We start from the raw sequence: 14016 nt of genomic DNA, 5'->3' as shown, positions 1-14016 counted from the left end.
ATGACAGGGAAAGATAATGCAGAATGTTGGAAGGGATGTGGGAAAACAGGGACACTAATACATTGTTGGTGGAACTGTGAATACATCCAACCATTCTGGAGAGCAATTTGGAACTATGCTCAAAAAGCTATCAAACTGTGCATACCCTTTGATCCAGCAGTGTTACTACTGGGCTTATATCCCAAAGAGATCATAAAGAAGGGAAAGAGACCTGTATGTGCACGAATGTTTGTGGCAGCCCTCTTTGTAGTGGCCAGAAACTGGAAACTGAGTGGATGCCCATCAATTGGAGAATGGCTGAATAAATTGTGGTATATGAATATTATGGAATATTATTGTTCTGTAAGAAACGACCAACAGGATGATTTCAGAAAGGCCTGGAGACTTACATGAACTGATGCTGAGTGAAACAAGCAGGCTCAGGAGATCATTATATACTTCAATAACAATACTATATGATGACCAGTTCTGATGGACCTGGCCATCCTCAGCAATGAGATCAACCAAATCATTTCCAATGGAGCAGTAATGAACTGAACCAGCTACTCCCAGAGAAAGAACTCTGGGTGATGACTAAAAATCTTTACATTGAATTCCCAATCCCTATATTTTTGCCCACCTGTATTTTGGATTTCCTTCACAGGCTAATTGTACAATATTTCAGAGTCCGATTCTTTTGGTACAGCAAAATAACGGTTTGGTCATGTATGCTTATTGTGTATCTAATTTATATTTTAATATATTTAGCATCTACTGGTCATCCTGCCATCTGGGGGAGCAGGTGGGGGGAAGGAGGAGAAAAATTGGAACGAGAGGTTTGGCAATTGTCAATGCTGTAAAGTTACCCATACATATAACCTGTAAATAAAAGGCTATTAAATAAATAAAAAAACAAAAAAGAAATCAGGGTAAATGGGAGAGACAACGTAGCACCTAGAAGGAAGAATAAGCTCTTAATAAACAAGGATGATAAAGAAGAGCATTCCAGACCTGGGAAAAGGTCTTTCCTAATCCATGAGGGCAAAGATGCTAAGACCAATCATCAGAACAAAAGTATGAGATGAGGCTGCAAAAGGGTAGGTTGGAGACAAACTGCAGAAAGTTTTGAATCCCTTCATGTTTGTATATTGTACACTATTCTTACTTTTTTTGTAGTCATTCAGTCTTTCAGTAGTGTCCAACTCTTCATGATCCTAATTTGGAGTTTTCTCTGCAAAGATGCGAGAGTGGTTTGTGATTTCTTTTCCCATCTCATTTTAGAGATGAGGAAACTGAGGCAAAATGTCCAGGGTCACAGAGCTAGGAAGAGTCTGAGGTCACATCTAAACCCAGGTCTTCCTGGTTCCAGGCTTGGCATTCTATCCACTGTGCCACGTAGCTGATTAGTTGATGTTAAGTCAGAAGGTTTTTCTTAAAGCTAACCAAAATTTTAATGTGTTTTAAAACACTTTGGTCTTGATACTGTCGTGAACAAAAAGGATCTATCTAGATGACATTTTAGTTGATATCACTGTGGTTTAGTCTCAATAAGCATCTCTTCTCCCTCAGCAGATGTGTGAGCTATAGATTCCTGGGAACCCATTTGGAGCCAACATATCTTGAGTTAGATATTTGTCTAAACTTCTAGTAGTAATCAGAAGGAACTCTCATTTTTACAATGTTTCAATGTTAACAAAATGCTCTGTTCATAACAACTCAACCCTGTGAGGTAGGTAACACTTATTACTTATACATTCAGACTTAATCTCTCTCAAACTACAATACTGATTCACACCTACTTTTTGGACATTCTGTCCAAATAGCTAATGTTCTATAGGCATCTTCAAAAGGAAATGTTTATAAAAGAACACATGAGTCTTTCCCCTAAGCCTCCCCTCTTCCAAATTTCCCTATTACTGGCACCATCATTCTTCCAGGCCCTCAGACCACCCCAATTTCTTATTCACTTCACAAACATCCCATCAGTGGTCAAATGTCGCTGTTTCTGTTTCCACAACATCTTTCATAGACTCTCTCATTCAATTTCTACTCTTATGAAGCCTTTGTCACCATATCCCTGAATTATTATAAAAGCATTTTTATTGTTTTTGATATTATCAACTTATTAAAGTGAACTTTTTTTAAAAAATGGGCAAAGACAATCATAGCTTTTTCTATCATGTAACTCCTTTCTCAAAGGGACAGAGGTCTTGGCATCATAACCTAGTCCCTCTCTCTTCTTGAGAGATGGAAACTGTTATTTTTAGAAGCATTTCTCATTTAAGATACACTATTGAAAACTCCACAGACCATTGTTTTCTTTTACAATACCATCTGAAGAATAAAATGAAAACACTAAGATATTCTAATTGCAATAGCTTTCTAGGGACAGTTAGGTGACATAATGGATAGACCTTTTGGAGTCCAAAAGATCTGGGTTCAAATCCGACCTCAAACATTCCTAGCTGTGTGTCTCTGCAAGTCAATTCACCCCATTTGCCTCAGTTTGATCATCTGTAAAATGTGCTGGAGAAGGAAATGACAAATCAGCCTAGTATCTCTGCCAGGAAAAATGGATTGGATACAATCCCACAAAGAACTGGAAGTGACTGAAATGACTCAACAACTACCACCTCTAGTCATTCCCTCCCCTAAACCATCCTTCACTCAGACGTCAAAATGATTTTCCTCCAGCAGAGAGAGGTGAGCCAATGTTCTCTTGGGGGCCCCTCCACTCTCTGCACATTCCCTAGCTCCCTGCTACTTGGAAGATCAAACATCAGCCACTGGATGGATGTGGCCATTTCCCAATGTCCCAGCTTTCTCAGCCTTTCCTCCCTGCCACTCCCTCTGTGATCCCATGGAGTTCCTTTCTGCTCCTCCTGCCTCATGCAGGCCACCTCCCAGGCCTGGAATTCTCTCCCTTCCGACTATTTTCTTGCTTTCTTTCAGAACTCGACTCAAATGCCCCCTTTTGCAGGAAGCTCCTCTCAGTTCTTCCTTGTCCTCTGTACAGGTCTGAGATGTACCTCTGACTTGACAATTAGAATTGTCAGATTCCATTAGAATCAGAATGAAAGCTCTGTGAAGCAAGGGTTGTTTTGTATCCCTAGTGCTTAATACATTACTTAATAAGTTTCTGTTTACTGACTTAATCTTATATGCTTGGACAGCTGATTTTTAAAAAAAAATCAAAAGGCAGCACTTGAGAGTTATCCTTATTAAATCTAAGCTTGTGAGCTTTTAGGTGTAGGCTTTTAGAATCTTTCTAGATTCTGATTTTGTCATTCAGCACATTAGTTCTCTTACTCTCTGCTGTGAGTGTGGGCTCACTACCTTCCTTGAAGTTTTTACAAACATGACTCTACAATGCTGTCTGTCAAGAGAATAATACCATGCTCATAGGTATGTAGTTTTTTTTTTTTTTTAAACTTGATCTCTTTGAAAATGAGGCTCAAATTTGCCCATCTTTAATCTGCACACACTTCTTCCGATCTTTACAATTCCTCAAGGATTACTACTGACACTGGTAGTTTAGCTATCACATCTCAAGTCTTTCTTTCAGTATCCTGGGATGTAATCTCACTGGGCAAACATTCCTGAGCTTATTTTAAAAAGTTAAATACTGTTATGAAGTTATGAACTGATCCAATGATTCTGGAGAGTGATTTGAATTATGCCCAAAGGGCTATAAAGCTATGTATAAGCTTTGATCCCATAATAATACTATTAGGTTTGCATCCCAAAGAGATTAAAAAAGGTAAAAAGAACCCATTTGTACTAAAACATATATATAGCAGTTTTTTTAGTGGTAGTGAAGAATTGGAAATCGAAAGAATGCCCATCAATTGAGGAATGACTAAACAAGTTGTAGTACATGACTGCAACAGAATATTATTTTCTATAAGAAACAATCAGCAGGATGATTTCAGAAAGGTCTCAAGAGACTTACAAGAACTGATGTTAGGTGATGTGAGTAGAATCAGGAGATCATTGTACATGGCAACAACAAGATTATACAATGATCAATTCTGATGGATATTGCTCTTTTCAACAATGAAGTGATTCAGCCAGTTTCAATAAACTTTTGATGGAGAGAGACATCTGGATATATCCAGAAAGAAGACTGGGAACTGAATGTGAATTACCACATAATATTTTCACCTTTTTTTTATTGTTTGCTTTTTGTTTTCTTTCTCATTTTTGTTCCATTTTGATCTGATTTTTCTTGTGTAGCATGATAAATGTGGAAATATGTATAGAATTACATGTTTAACATATATTGTACTTGCTAAGGGAAGGGGTGGAAGGAAGAGAGGGATTTTAAAATTTGAAATACAAGGTTTTGCAAGGATGAATGTTGAAAACTATGCATATATTTTGAAAATAAAAGGCTAAAAAAAATAAAGATGCCTCCTTTCCTTTCTTTTTTACTGGAATTAGTTGAGTGGTTATACAATCAAAACTTCATTTTTTGAGACTTTTTATTCAGGAGACAACAGTTTTAAACAGGAGAGTTATGGTCAGGTCTATGCTTAGAACAAACGTTTGGCAAGAACAGACAGATGTGACAAAGGACAAAGTGGAGGTAGGTAGGGTTCAAGGAGGTCACTTCAACAGTCAGGGCAAGGGCCTGGAGTCGTGGAAGTGGGAATGAGAGAGGAAGAGATAAAATGATCCATGTATTAGTTTTGTGATATTTTAATGATTTCAGAATTGCAGAGCTTAAAGGGCTTTAGAGATCATAGGGACCAAATCCCTCACTTTAGAAGTCAGAAAGCTAAGGCCTCACAAGACAAAGTGACTCATGATCACACAGGTTGTTAATAGCAGACAGAGAATTCAGACTCAGGCTTCCTGGCACCTGATTGGGTGCACTGTCCATAACAACACATTGTAGCAAGTCTATTGTTTTCTTCATTCGTTCTAATACTATAAGAAGAAATCTAAGTGGATAAGATCAGGAGACATCATCTTTCTTCTCTGGACATTAATTTTTCTCACCTGTAAAAAAATCCATCAAACTGGATGATAGCTACAATACTATTGCTTTTCCCAATTTCTTTACTGTTGTTGTGCTGAAACTATGACTAAAAAAATGGAGTTTATTTTTCTTTTTAATATATTTATATTTAATTTTAATTAGAATTATATAATATATGTATATATTATATAATGATGATTTAACTACAATTAATATCTTTATTTAATATATTTATTGTGTAACTGTCTAACTGTCAAAAACTATCATTTCTTCTGGTCTTGGGCTAGGAGTTGAGGAGAGAGAGAACATTGTCTCTTTGTCTCTCACCTAAATTGAAAAGAAAAGCAAACCCTCATTACAAATATGCAGTTAAGCAATACAAAATCCCACATTGTCCAAAATAGGGTTCCTTTTGTATCCTGACTGCAGTCCTCCTGTCATGAGGGAAGCATGCTTACCATCAGTCCACTGGAATTGTGTATATTCATTGTGCTGCTCAAAATTTGTAAGATCCCCAAAGCTGTTTTCTTTTCATCATTGTCATGGTCTACATTACTCTGGTTCTGTTCACTTTATTCCACAGCAGCTTAAACAAGTATTCCCAAGACACACCATTCCTTCAGTATTCCGGTATATTCAGTATACCATGTTTTGTTCTGCTGTTCCCCAGTTGATGGGCACTTTCTTTGTTCCCAATTGTCAACACAAAAAGAGGTGCTAGAAATATTTTTATACATATGTGTACTTTTCCTCCTTATTTGATCACTTTGGAACTTGGTTTAACTGGGTCAAAGGTATATAATTAGTGTTGTTTTTCATGAAATTGTTTTGTGTCAGAACTTTTCTTCAGTTTACTTATTATCTTTGAATTTTCAGAAGTTTTCAGATGGCTTTGCTGCTCTGTAGTGTTTCTATTGCTATTTCTTTATAAGGATTTTGAGGAAGCTGCTTGTGACTTTTTTTTTACAATCTTCTTTCTAGAGTTTCTTTCAGAGATTAGGTGGAAGCTGCAAAGGGTTTCGAAAAATTAAGACATTGATCAGAAAAGCCTTCTTGAACTAAAGGCTGTTTAAAAGTAGAATGGACTGCCTCATGAAGTGGAGAAAAGACCACCACCACTTGTTGGTTCTCAGGTAAAGAACATTTCTACTTCAGTTAAGAACTAGCTGGCCTTGAGGGTCTGCTTCCAACTCTGAGATTCTGTAATTCAACTTTAAAATTTAGAATTTCCTATGACTTGTGGTTTAAGACAGAAACCATACAGCCTCCAGTGCTCTGCATATAGATCTTCTACAGGTTTCAAATGAGGTCCCCAAGGCACGATTTTGAAATCCCTTAACTTCAAAGAGACCTTCAGGCTATACAAGTGAGAAGCCGCCTCCAAGTCTGGTTGAATAGTCTCAGTGAAAATAAATGGAGGAGTGGAAAGTAAACACAAAACCTGGCCAAATATCCAGAAGTCCTACCAGGTTCTCAGTTCTCTGAGCTACCAGGAAGCTCAATTATAGGTCTATGATGCAGTGTGTTTATAAAGGCAAGGAGCACATCAATCTATCAGCACAAAGGAAGTCAACCAATATGGCATTCCATGAAGAGAACAACACTGCTTCTAACTGTTTTGGACATTTCTGATTGTACTTTTTGCCTAAAGGTCAGGGAGAAAAACCATTGGAAATCAATGAGATAGATGTGTGAGAATCTGAAAGACCTGATGATAAATATGCCAGTGCTAACTTGGAGGCCATTTCCAAGTCTGGGAAATTGAAAATGGATCAGAGATCAGTAATAATTTTTTTTTGTACAGTTATCCTCCTTAACTTAGAATTCTTTGAATGTATGGAAATATTCATGTTCCTCTGTTTTGCCATTTAAAATAATGAGGCACTTAATTCCATAGTCTACAACTACTTGGAAATTCCATCTATCCTCAGCAAAGACTTAATCAAGGAAGAAACAATGAAATGTCAAAACGTTCTTGACACCTCAGAGTGATATGAAATGGTGGGTTTATGAGAAGATGGTGAAGTATTAATTGTTCTCCTTCCTAATCATAGCCTAGGCTTCATATCATGATCCCTGATCAAAGAAACCCGAGGAGAAAGTGAGGTTGAGACTTTTCAATGCCAGCATTGCTCAGGCTATTGGTTAGCTTTGCAAAAGGTTCTTGAACAGGTGAAGGACATGCTGCCTTATTCACTGACATCTGCAAGAGAGCCAAACTAGAACAATGCTGGGCCCTGCAGGAAGTCACTCAGTCTCTGCATAGTCTCATGTCCATCTCCTCTATAGTAAGAAAAGACCTAATTATTAAGGTTTGTAGTCCCTTCTCCACATGAAGTGGTTTTAATGGGGAAAAAATTACCTAAGAGGCAGCAGTGATGAAATCTTGGGATGGGGAGAAAAAGGGGAAAAAGAGATGTTTTAATATAACTATACCAAGCTATCTTTGTTCTGAGCACCATCCTGTGATCTTCTTTCTCCCCATATGGCTGAAATCCTAAACTCCTATGCTGTCTTTAATATTCTCTCCCCATAGACTGGTCTGATAATCTTACCAAAAAAGGAAATAAGTTTAGCTTGCTCCAGCTTTTTTGATGCCTACAATGGGATCGAATGGTTGATCACTCATTGCTTTCCTTTCTAATTGATGTCAAACTCAAGTACATAGTTTCTGTACTATCCTTTCTTCCTCTTAAGAAGTGGAGACCTTTGCTTTATACTTTTCCTACTTTTGTAATTTATCAAGTTATCAGCACTGATTCAGTGGTCACATTTTCAAGAACATCTTTGGGATGTAATTTTTCTGACCCTAGAAATAACTTCATTTAAAGCGGCTCTGTGCTTGCATACCCCACTGTGTCTGAAGCAACTTTACTTGTTCAAAATCATTTATGCTGTTCATTTCCCTAGGTCATTGTGGCTTCTGGCTTCACAGACCTATTCTTATAGATTCACAATGGTCTTTTGTACTGGCCTTTGGTTATAGATCTTTCTTTCGCCTTCTCACTATAAGGGTATCAAAAGGTCACCACATTGATTTCTTTTGATACTTCCCCCCCTTTTTTTTTCTCACTGAAATCATCTCTGACCATACTGTTCAGGAAATTTGGACTTCTGTGGCTCCTGAATTTATTTCCTTTGGAGAATATCACTGTAGTGCTCCCATTCTATGAAACTTTATACTCCTCCCCAGATAGATGGATCACCTAATCAGAAAGGGGACAGACTAGATACAATGTATTATGTTGTTATAGCACTTGACTTTAAGGGCCACTGAGAAGTCTGACTCCTCCAAAGACAAGTAATAAACAAGTAATAAACAAGTACTTAGAGTCTGAATTCCAATAAATATTTCAGGAGAAAAGTTGAATACACCATAGTGAAGTTTTCTCTTAATCCTTCCTGTTTCCCAAAGTTGGGAGCTGTCACTCCTGTTAATGTCTACCTAAATCTCTGCTCAAGACAAATTGTATGTATATGAAGGTCATGGAAAGTGTGTAGAGGGATGAGGAGAACTTATCACATACACAAAAATTTTCAAGATTTATTCACAGAAAACAATTTCTATCTCTTTCTAAAATTTGCTTCACTAAGGCCCATGCTATATGTTCTTGAGCCACAGCTAAAAAGGCTTCTTACACTGCCAAGGAAACTGACCTACAGGGGCCTGCCTAGCTATCACATGGCATCTAAGGGTGTACTGTGCTCAAAGAATGAGGGGGATGATCATTTGGAAACACGTCTCCCCAGGAGATGAGTGGTTCATGGTCAACCCTCCCATTAACCAGATAAAGGAGTGGACACTTAAATGTTCTGATGACTTTAATCATTGTCTAGCAAGACTGTGCCTGCCAGGACCAAGCAGGGACATGGGAGACTTTCTTAGGGCAGATGACAAAATGACTAAGTCCAGATGACTACAATGGCAAGGCTCAGAATCCACAGAGAAAAAGGCTGTCCCTATAGGAGGTCTCTGTCCTCAGAAATCTGGGTCTTGAGGAGGACTTGGACCTCGGGAAGAAGAAGAACTATCGAGGTAGCAGGGAAAGAACAATACTTTCTTCCAAATTCCTGGCCTGCCTTCTAATAATTCTTGGTTTGATGCTTCCCCTGAAAAGCAGAAATGACTAGAAGAAATAGGGATTGCCTAGCATTCTTGGATATTTCCAACATAAACATCCTCTGGTAAGGATACTTATTAGATCAGATTTTCCTGTCTAAAAAACAGCAGCAGAGTTCAGTGGAAAACGTATTCAATTTAGAATCTGAAGACCTCAGCTTAGATCCTTGTTCTGCTACCTACTGACTTGGGTAAATAGGTCACTTACCTTCTTTGGGAGACTGGACTAAGTGACTTTTAATGATTTTTTCAACTCTAAATATGATCATATCAAATTAAGTGTCCAGTCAATGACAAAGGGAAGAAGAGGAAAGAAAATTACCTCCTGGACATAGAATGCTATTAGGCTAGTGTCTTGATAACTGTCCAATACTTCCCTTATTTGTATCCAAAATCCACAAAAGAATTTTATTGGGAGAGATAAGGGCCTCTGTAGTTCTGCTGAAACTGAACTTAAAAGAAAACTTTTGAAGTAGTATCTTTCAGGAATGGTGTTTCTCCTTTGAAATAACAAAAGGAAATGTGTCAACTGTTTTCTGGGAAAGCCTCAAACAAGCTTCTGAATAGAAAATAAGATGTTGGAACTCTGGAAGATTTCTTATGCTGTAGGAGCAGGGCAAACACTGACCCTGTTTCTTACATGTCATAAGAAATGGATACCCTCTATCTGGGATATGGATCTTTTCTGAAAGCCCAATATCTCTGACAGAATAGGAAGAATAATGGACCTAGGATCCTGGCTCTGACATTTGAATGACTTTGGGCAAATTATTTAACATCCCCTTCAATATCTCTTTCCTTCTATATAAAATGAAGGCTTTAGACTAGCTGCTATCAAGGAGTCTTCTAGTGCTATGTTCTATGACTATATTCTGCTAAAACCCCGGGATTCAGACCAGCTCCGGCTAGGGTTAGGACCACAGTAGATTCTAGGCCTCTGGATATGCTAATACTTACAGATAGGATCTTAACATCAAACATAATATTGAGAATTCAAACTCTTCCTTTCTCAAATACTTCCACAATAGTAGATCATACAAATATTGCCCCTTAGAAGAAAAATGTCTGTACCTGAGGTCCTGGAAGGGAATTCAATATGTTCCTAGTAAAAATAGCCCATGTGAACTCTGGGATATAAGAATGTAGCAGGCATCTTTGAGAAAGCATTATCGAGAAGGTTCTGACCCACAGATATCTGAAAGGTGCTTATATGCTAGAACTCCCAGCTCAATAGCTCTATTCTAGACAGTGGATGGTTGAGATTTTCCCCAACTGTGTGCAGAGGTAACAGGGATGGGTTCTGTACCAGTTCTACTGAGCTTCCCCTTTATTCATATTTTAAGTTCCAGATCAATGAATATTTCTTCATGTCTCATGTCCTAAATCAAAAAGCATCAGCCTCTTGACCAGTATAGGTTTACAAGTACAGCTTCTAGTCTTGGCGAACCAGCCTTAAAGGCTAGGCTCCTTCCAACAAGGTAGCTTGTTAGGACAAGGTCACTTCACTAAAAGGCTCTGCCATGTTTCCTTCACTTTTCCCCATGCCTGGTAACCTACTTGATTTCTTTTTTCACTCCTTTCTAGAATAAAAAGCCTACTAGATCCTTAGGGATTCAGATAATTTTCTAGGCTCCAGCATCTCCACTTTCTCCCCAGAAATTTATTGAGATGGAAAAGAAAATGTCTCAAACTCTAGGTTGACAGGGGTCATTGACTACTCTTGGTTGCGCTACACTGAAAGCTGACACTTGGAAACCCTTTCATGAGGAACACTGCCCTTATTTATCACTTAGGGAGCAGTTTAAAGCTCCCTAAAGGATGTGGCCCAAGTTCTCTCCTTCACCACCATGCTCTAACACCTCTAAAAATCAGAAAGGTGTCTCCTCCTTTGGGAAAGAGAAGTGTAGTTAGAATTGAATAGACAGGTAGCCCTTCTCCAAAGGCATTCTCTCAATGCCATGTTCCTTTCACCTCCAACTTCCCAAAACCCAGACACTTAGCAGTAAGAAGCAATGCAAAAGCTAACATGTAGTAATATCAACTGCTCTTGTTCCCACAGAGCTCAGCATACCCTTTCCACAGGACTGAACTTCTGCACAAGAGAGAAGGGAACTGGGCTTTGTGGTCTTCTACTAGGTCGTAAAGAAGTGGCACCTATGAGGTGAAGTGGCCTTCCCATCATCAAAATGTTCCAAGGAAACAATCTGATTGATATAACCCTAGAGAGTTATGTTAAAGATATGGGGCCCAAAGTTTTATCTGATAAAAGTCAAATTTTTCAAATTTATAAAATTTGAATTTATAAATATATAAAAATAAGAACCATTCCCTAATTGATAAATGGTCAAAACATATGAACAGGCAGTTTTTAGAACAAGAAATCAAAGCTATTATTAGAGAAATGCAAATTAAAACAACCCTGAGATACTACCCTCATACCTATCATATTGGTTAATGTGACAGAAAAAGAAAGTAAAATAAATGCTGGAGGAGCTCTGGAAAAATAGGGACATTAATGTACTATTTATGGAGTTGTGAACTAGTGCAGCCATTTTAGGAAACATTTTGAAATAATGCTCAAAGGGGGTACAAAGGTATGAATACCCTTTGACATATCAATACCACTACTGGATCCATATCCCAAAGATTTTTTTTTTTTTGAAAAAGGAAAAGGACATATATGCCAAAATAACTGAAAACTGAGGGGTGCCCATCATAGGGGCCTATATAGCTAAACAAGCTGTAGCAAATGACTATGATGGAATACTATGTGCTACAAGAAATAACAAGCAGGACTAGTTTCAGAAACATCTGGGAAGAATTCCTTGAATTGAAATCAAGTGAAATAAGCAGAATCAGGAAAGCATTGTGCACAGTAAGAATAATATTACAACAAAGATCATCTGTGAAAGTTTTAGTTGCTCTGATCAATTCAATGATTCATGACAATTCCAAAGAATTCATGATGAAAAATGCTATCCACATCCAGAGAGAGAAGTGATGAACTCTTAAGTATAGGATAAGCATTTTTTAAAATTTATTTTCTTTACCTTTTTGAAGGAGAAGGAAGGGTTCAACATGTCTAATACGAACATATATTTTGCATGATTTCATAAAAACATGAAAGTCTCATATTTGCTTGCTTTCTCAAAGGGATGAGGGAGGGGCTGAAGGGAAGATTAAGAATCTGAAATTCAAAATTTAGAAAAGCAAATACTATAAACAGACAAATAAAAGGGGAAAGGGCCGGGGGGGGGGGGGGGGGAAGAGAGATGTGATGCCTAATACATTATTCCCATGCTATTCCATGAAGAAGCCCTGTATTTCACCACCAATCAGGTGGAATGACATCTCATTTAATCCAAGTCTGAGGCCAAGAACAGCTGCCCTCATTCACTTACCTAGGCTGTGTCCATTCTTTGTATAGAAGCAAGTGTTGTTGATGAGATTGACGCAGCAGCCAATCACATCTCCAGTAGTAAAGGTAGGGCCATATGGTTGTCCAGTTCCAGAAGAACAGAATGAATGTCCATCATCGCCATGATAACCATATGAATGCTTGTCCCAACCTGTGGGAACAGAGAATAATATCAACTGAGTAAAGGGAACAAGGAAGGTGAAAAGCAAGCATCCAAAGAAAGCTATAGAGAAATAACTATTTTAAAGAAAGCAACTCAATTGCTAAAGCTATGACACAGGAGCTTGGACTTCATTTTCTTTTAAAACCTACTATTCTGTGTGCCTAGCCATTGGACTCCATGGTTCATTTCATTACCTCAAAAAGACTTCAAAGAACATCTACTAGGTATAGAACTATGCTCAATACTGGAGTCAGGAAGATACAAATGAAGTCTGGTTTATGTCTTCCAAGAAGTTTTGTCTAATTGCTTAATACAACATCCATCTCTGTCTATCTCTCTCTCTCTCTCTCTCACACACACACACACACACACACACACACACACACACACACACACAGAGCTAAGGCAGAGCACAAGGCAGTGTGTGATTAAAAGACAGTGAATAATATTGGAAGTTAGAGAAGGGAAGACCAATGTGGGCTGGAATAACAAGCTAAACAATGCTGACACTCAATCTTGAAAAAAAAAGGAAACTGTAGATCAAGGAAATCATAAGCAAATAAACAGACGTAGAAATAATAATAGGAGATAATGACTAGATCAGTTAGACTAGAAATGGCTGAATTAAAATTAAAAAAAAAAAAAAACACATACACACACAATAAAACAAAACAAAACCAAATTTCAAAAACATGTCTATATCTTTTCCAGGTCTTGAATGCTAGACCAAGGAATATGAGTTTTGGTTTGTCAGTATTGACGTAGAAACAGGACTATATAAAATTTAGAAATGGAATAAGATCTACAGGTCATGTAGTATTACTTCATCACCTAAGTTACTTGATTTCCCAATATCCCAAAAGTGACATTGTCCCACCATCCCAAAGTTAGGATTCCAGTTAAAGTATTCTGACTCTCAATACTATTTTTTCCACTACACTACAGCTGCTTTTTTGGCACGACCAGAACATCCATCCAACGAATGCCCTCATAGTCATAATCTCTGATGAACAAAAGGGTCTGCTTCTGGTAGGACAACACCACTGGCAAGAGGTATGTGCTGAGTGCATATCAGACACAATGCTAAGTTCTAGGTATAGAGAAAAATTGAAGTCTTTACTCCCCATCTAGTTGGGAGACAAATCTCAAAAAAAAGTTGTATGTGTTTTAAGTACCATATGAAAGACACACATAAAGATTTGAAAAGAATTTCAATGTAGATTGAATTGACTGGTTAAGAGATAGAATAAACAGTAAGAGATAGAATGACCAGGCTCTTGAAGAATAAGTAGAAAATAAGTAAGTAAAAAGATATCTAAGTGGTACAGTATATAGAGTACTGGGTCTGGAGT

General features: G+C 37.8%; 1 protein-coding gene across 9 annotated transcripts in view; it reads right to left on the bottom strand.

The window, feature by feature from the left end:
- The window catches only part of RANBP10 (RAN binding protein 10), a 152796-nt gene that overhangs the window by 27923 nt on the left and 110857 nt on the right, over positions 1-14016 (bottom strand). For all 9 annotated transcript variants that reach the window (XR_004231647.1, XR_004231648.1, XM_031950253.1 and 6 more), the window contains one exon: positions 12485-12652. Coding sequence is in view for 7 of the 9 variants with exons in the window: in XM_031950253.1 (XP_031806113.1) it covers positions 12485-12652 (168 nt within the window). In the remaining 2 variants the exon portion in view is untranslated. The remainder of the gene's footprint in view (positions 1-12484; positions 12653-14016) is intronic.

The sequence above is a fragment of the Sarcophilus harrisii genome, chromosome 2 (assembly GCF_902635505.1).
Source record: "Sarcophilus harrisii chromosome 2, mSarHar1.11, whole genome shotgun sequence".
Classification (NCBI taxonomy): Eukaryota; Metazoa; Chordata; class Mammalia; order Dasyuromorphia; family Dasyuridae; genus Sarcophilus; species Sarcophilus harrisii.
The sequence above is the reverse complement of the archived record's forward strand: the minus strand, read 5'-3'. Positions and strand labels throughout refer to the sequence as shown.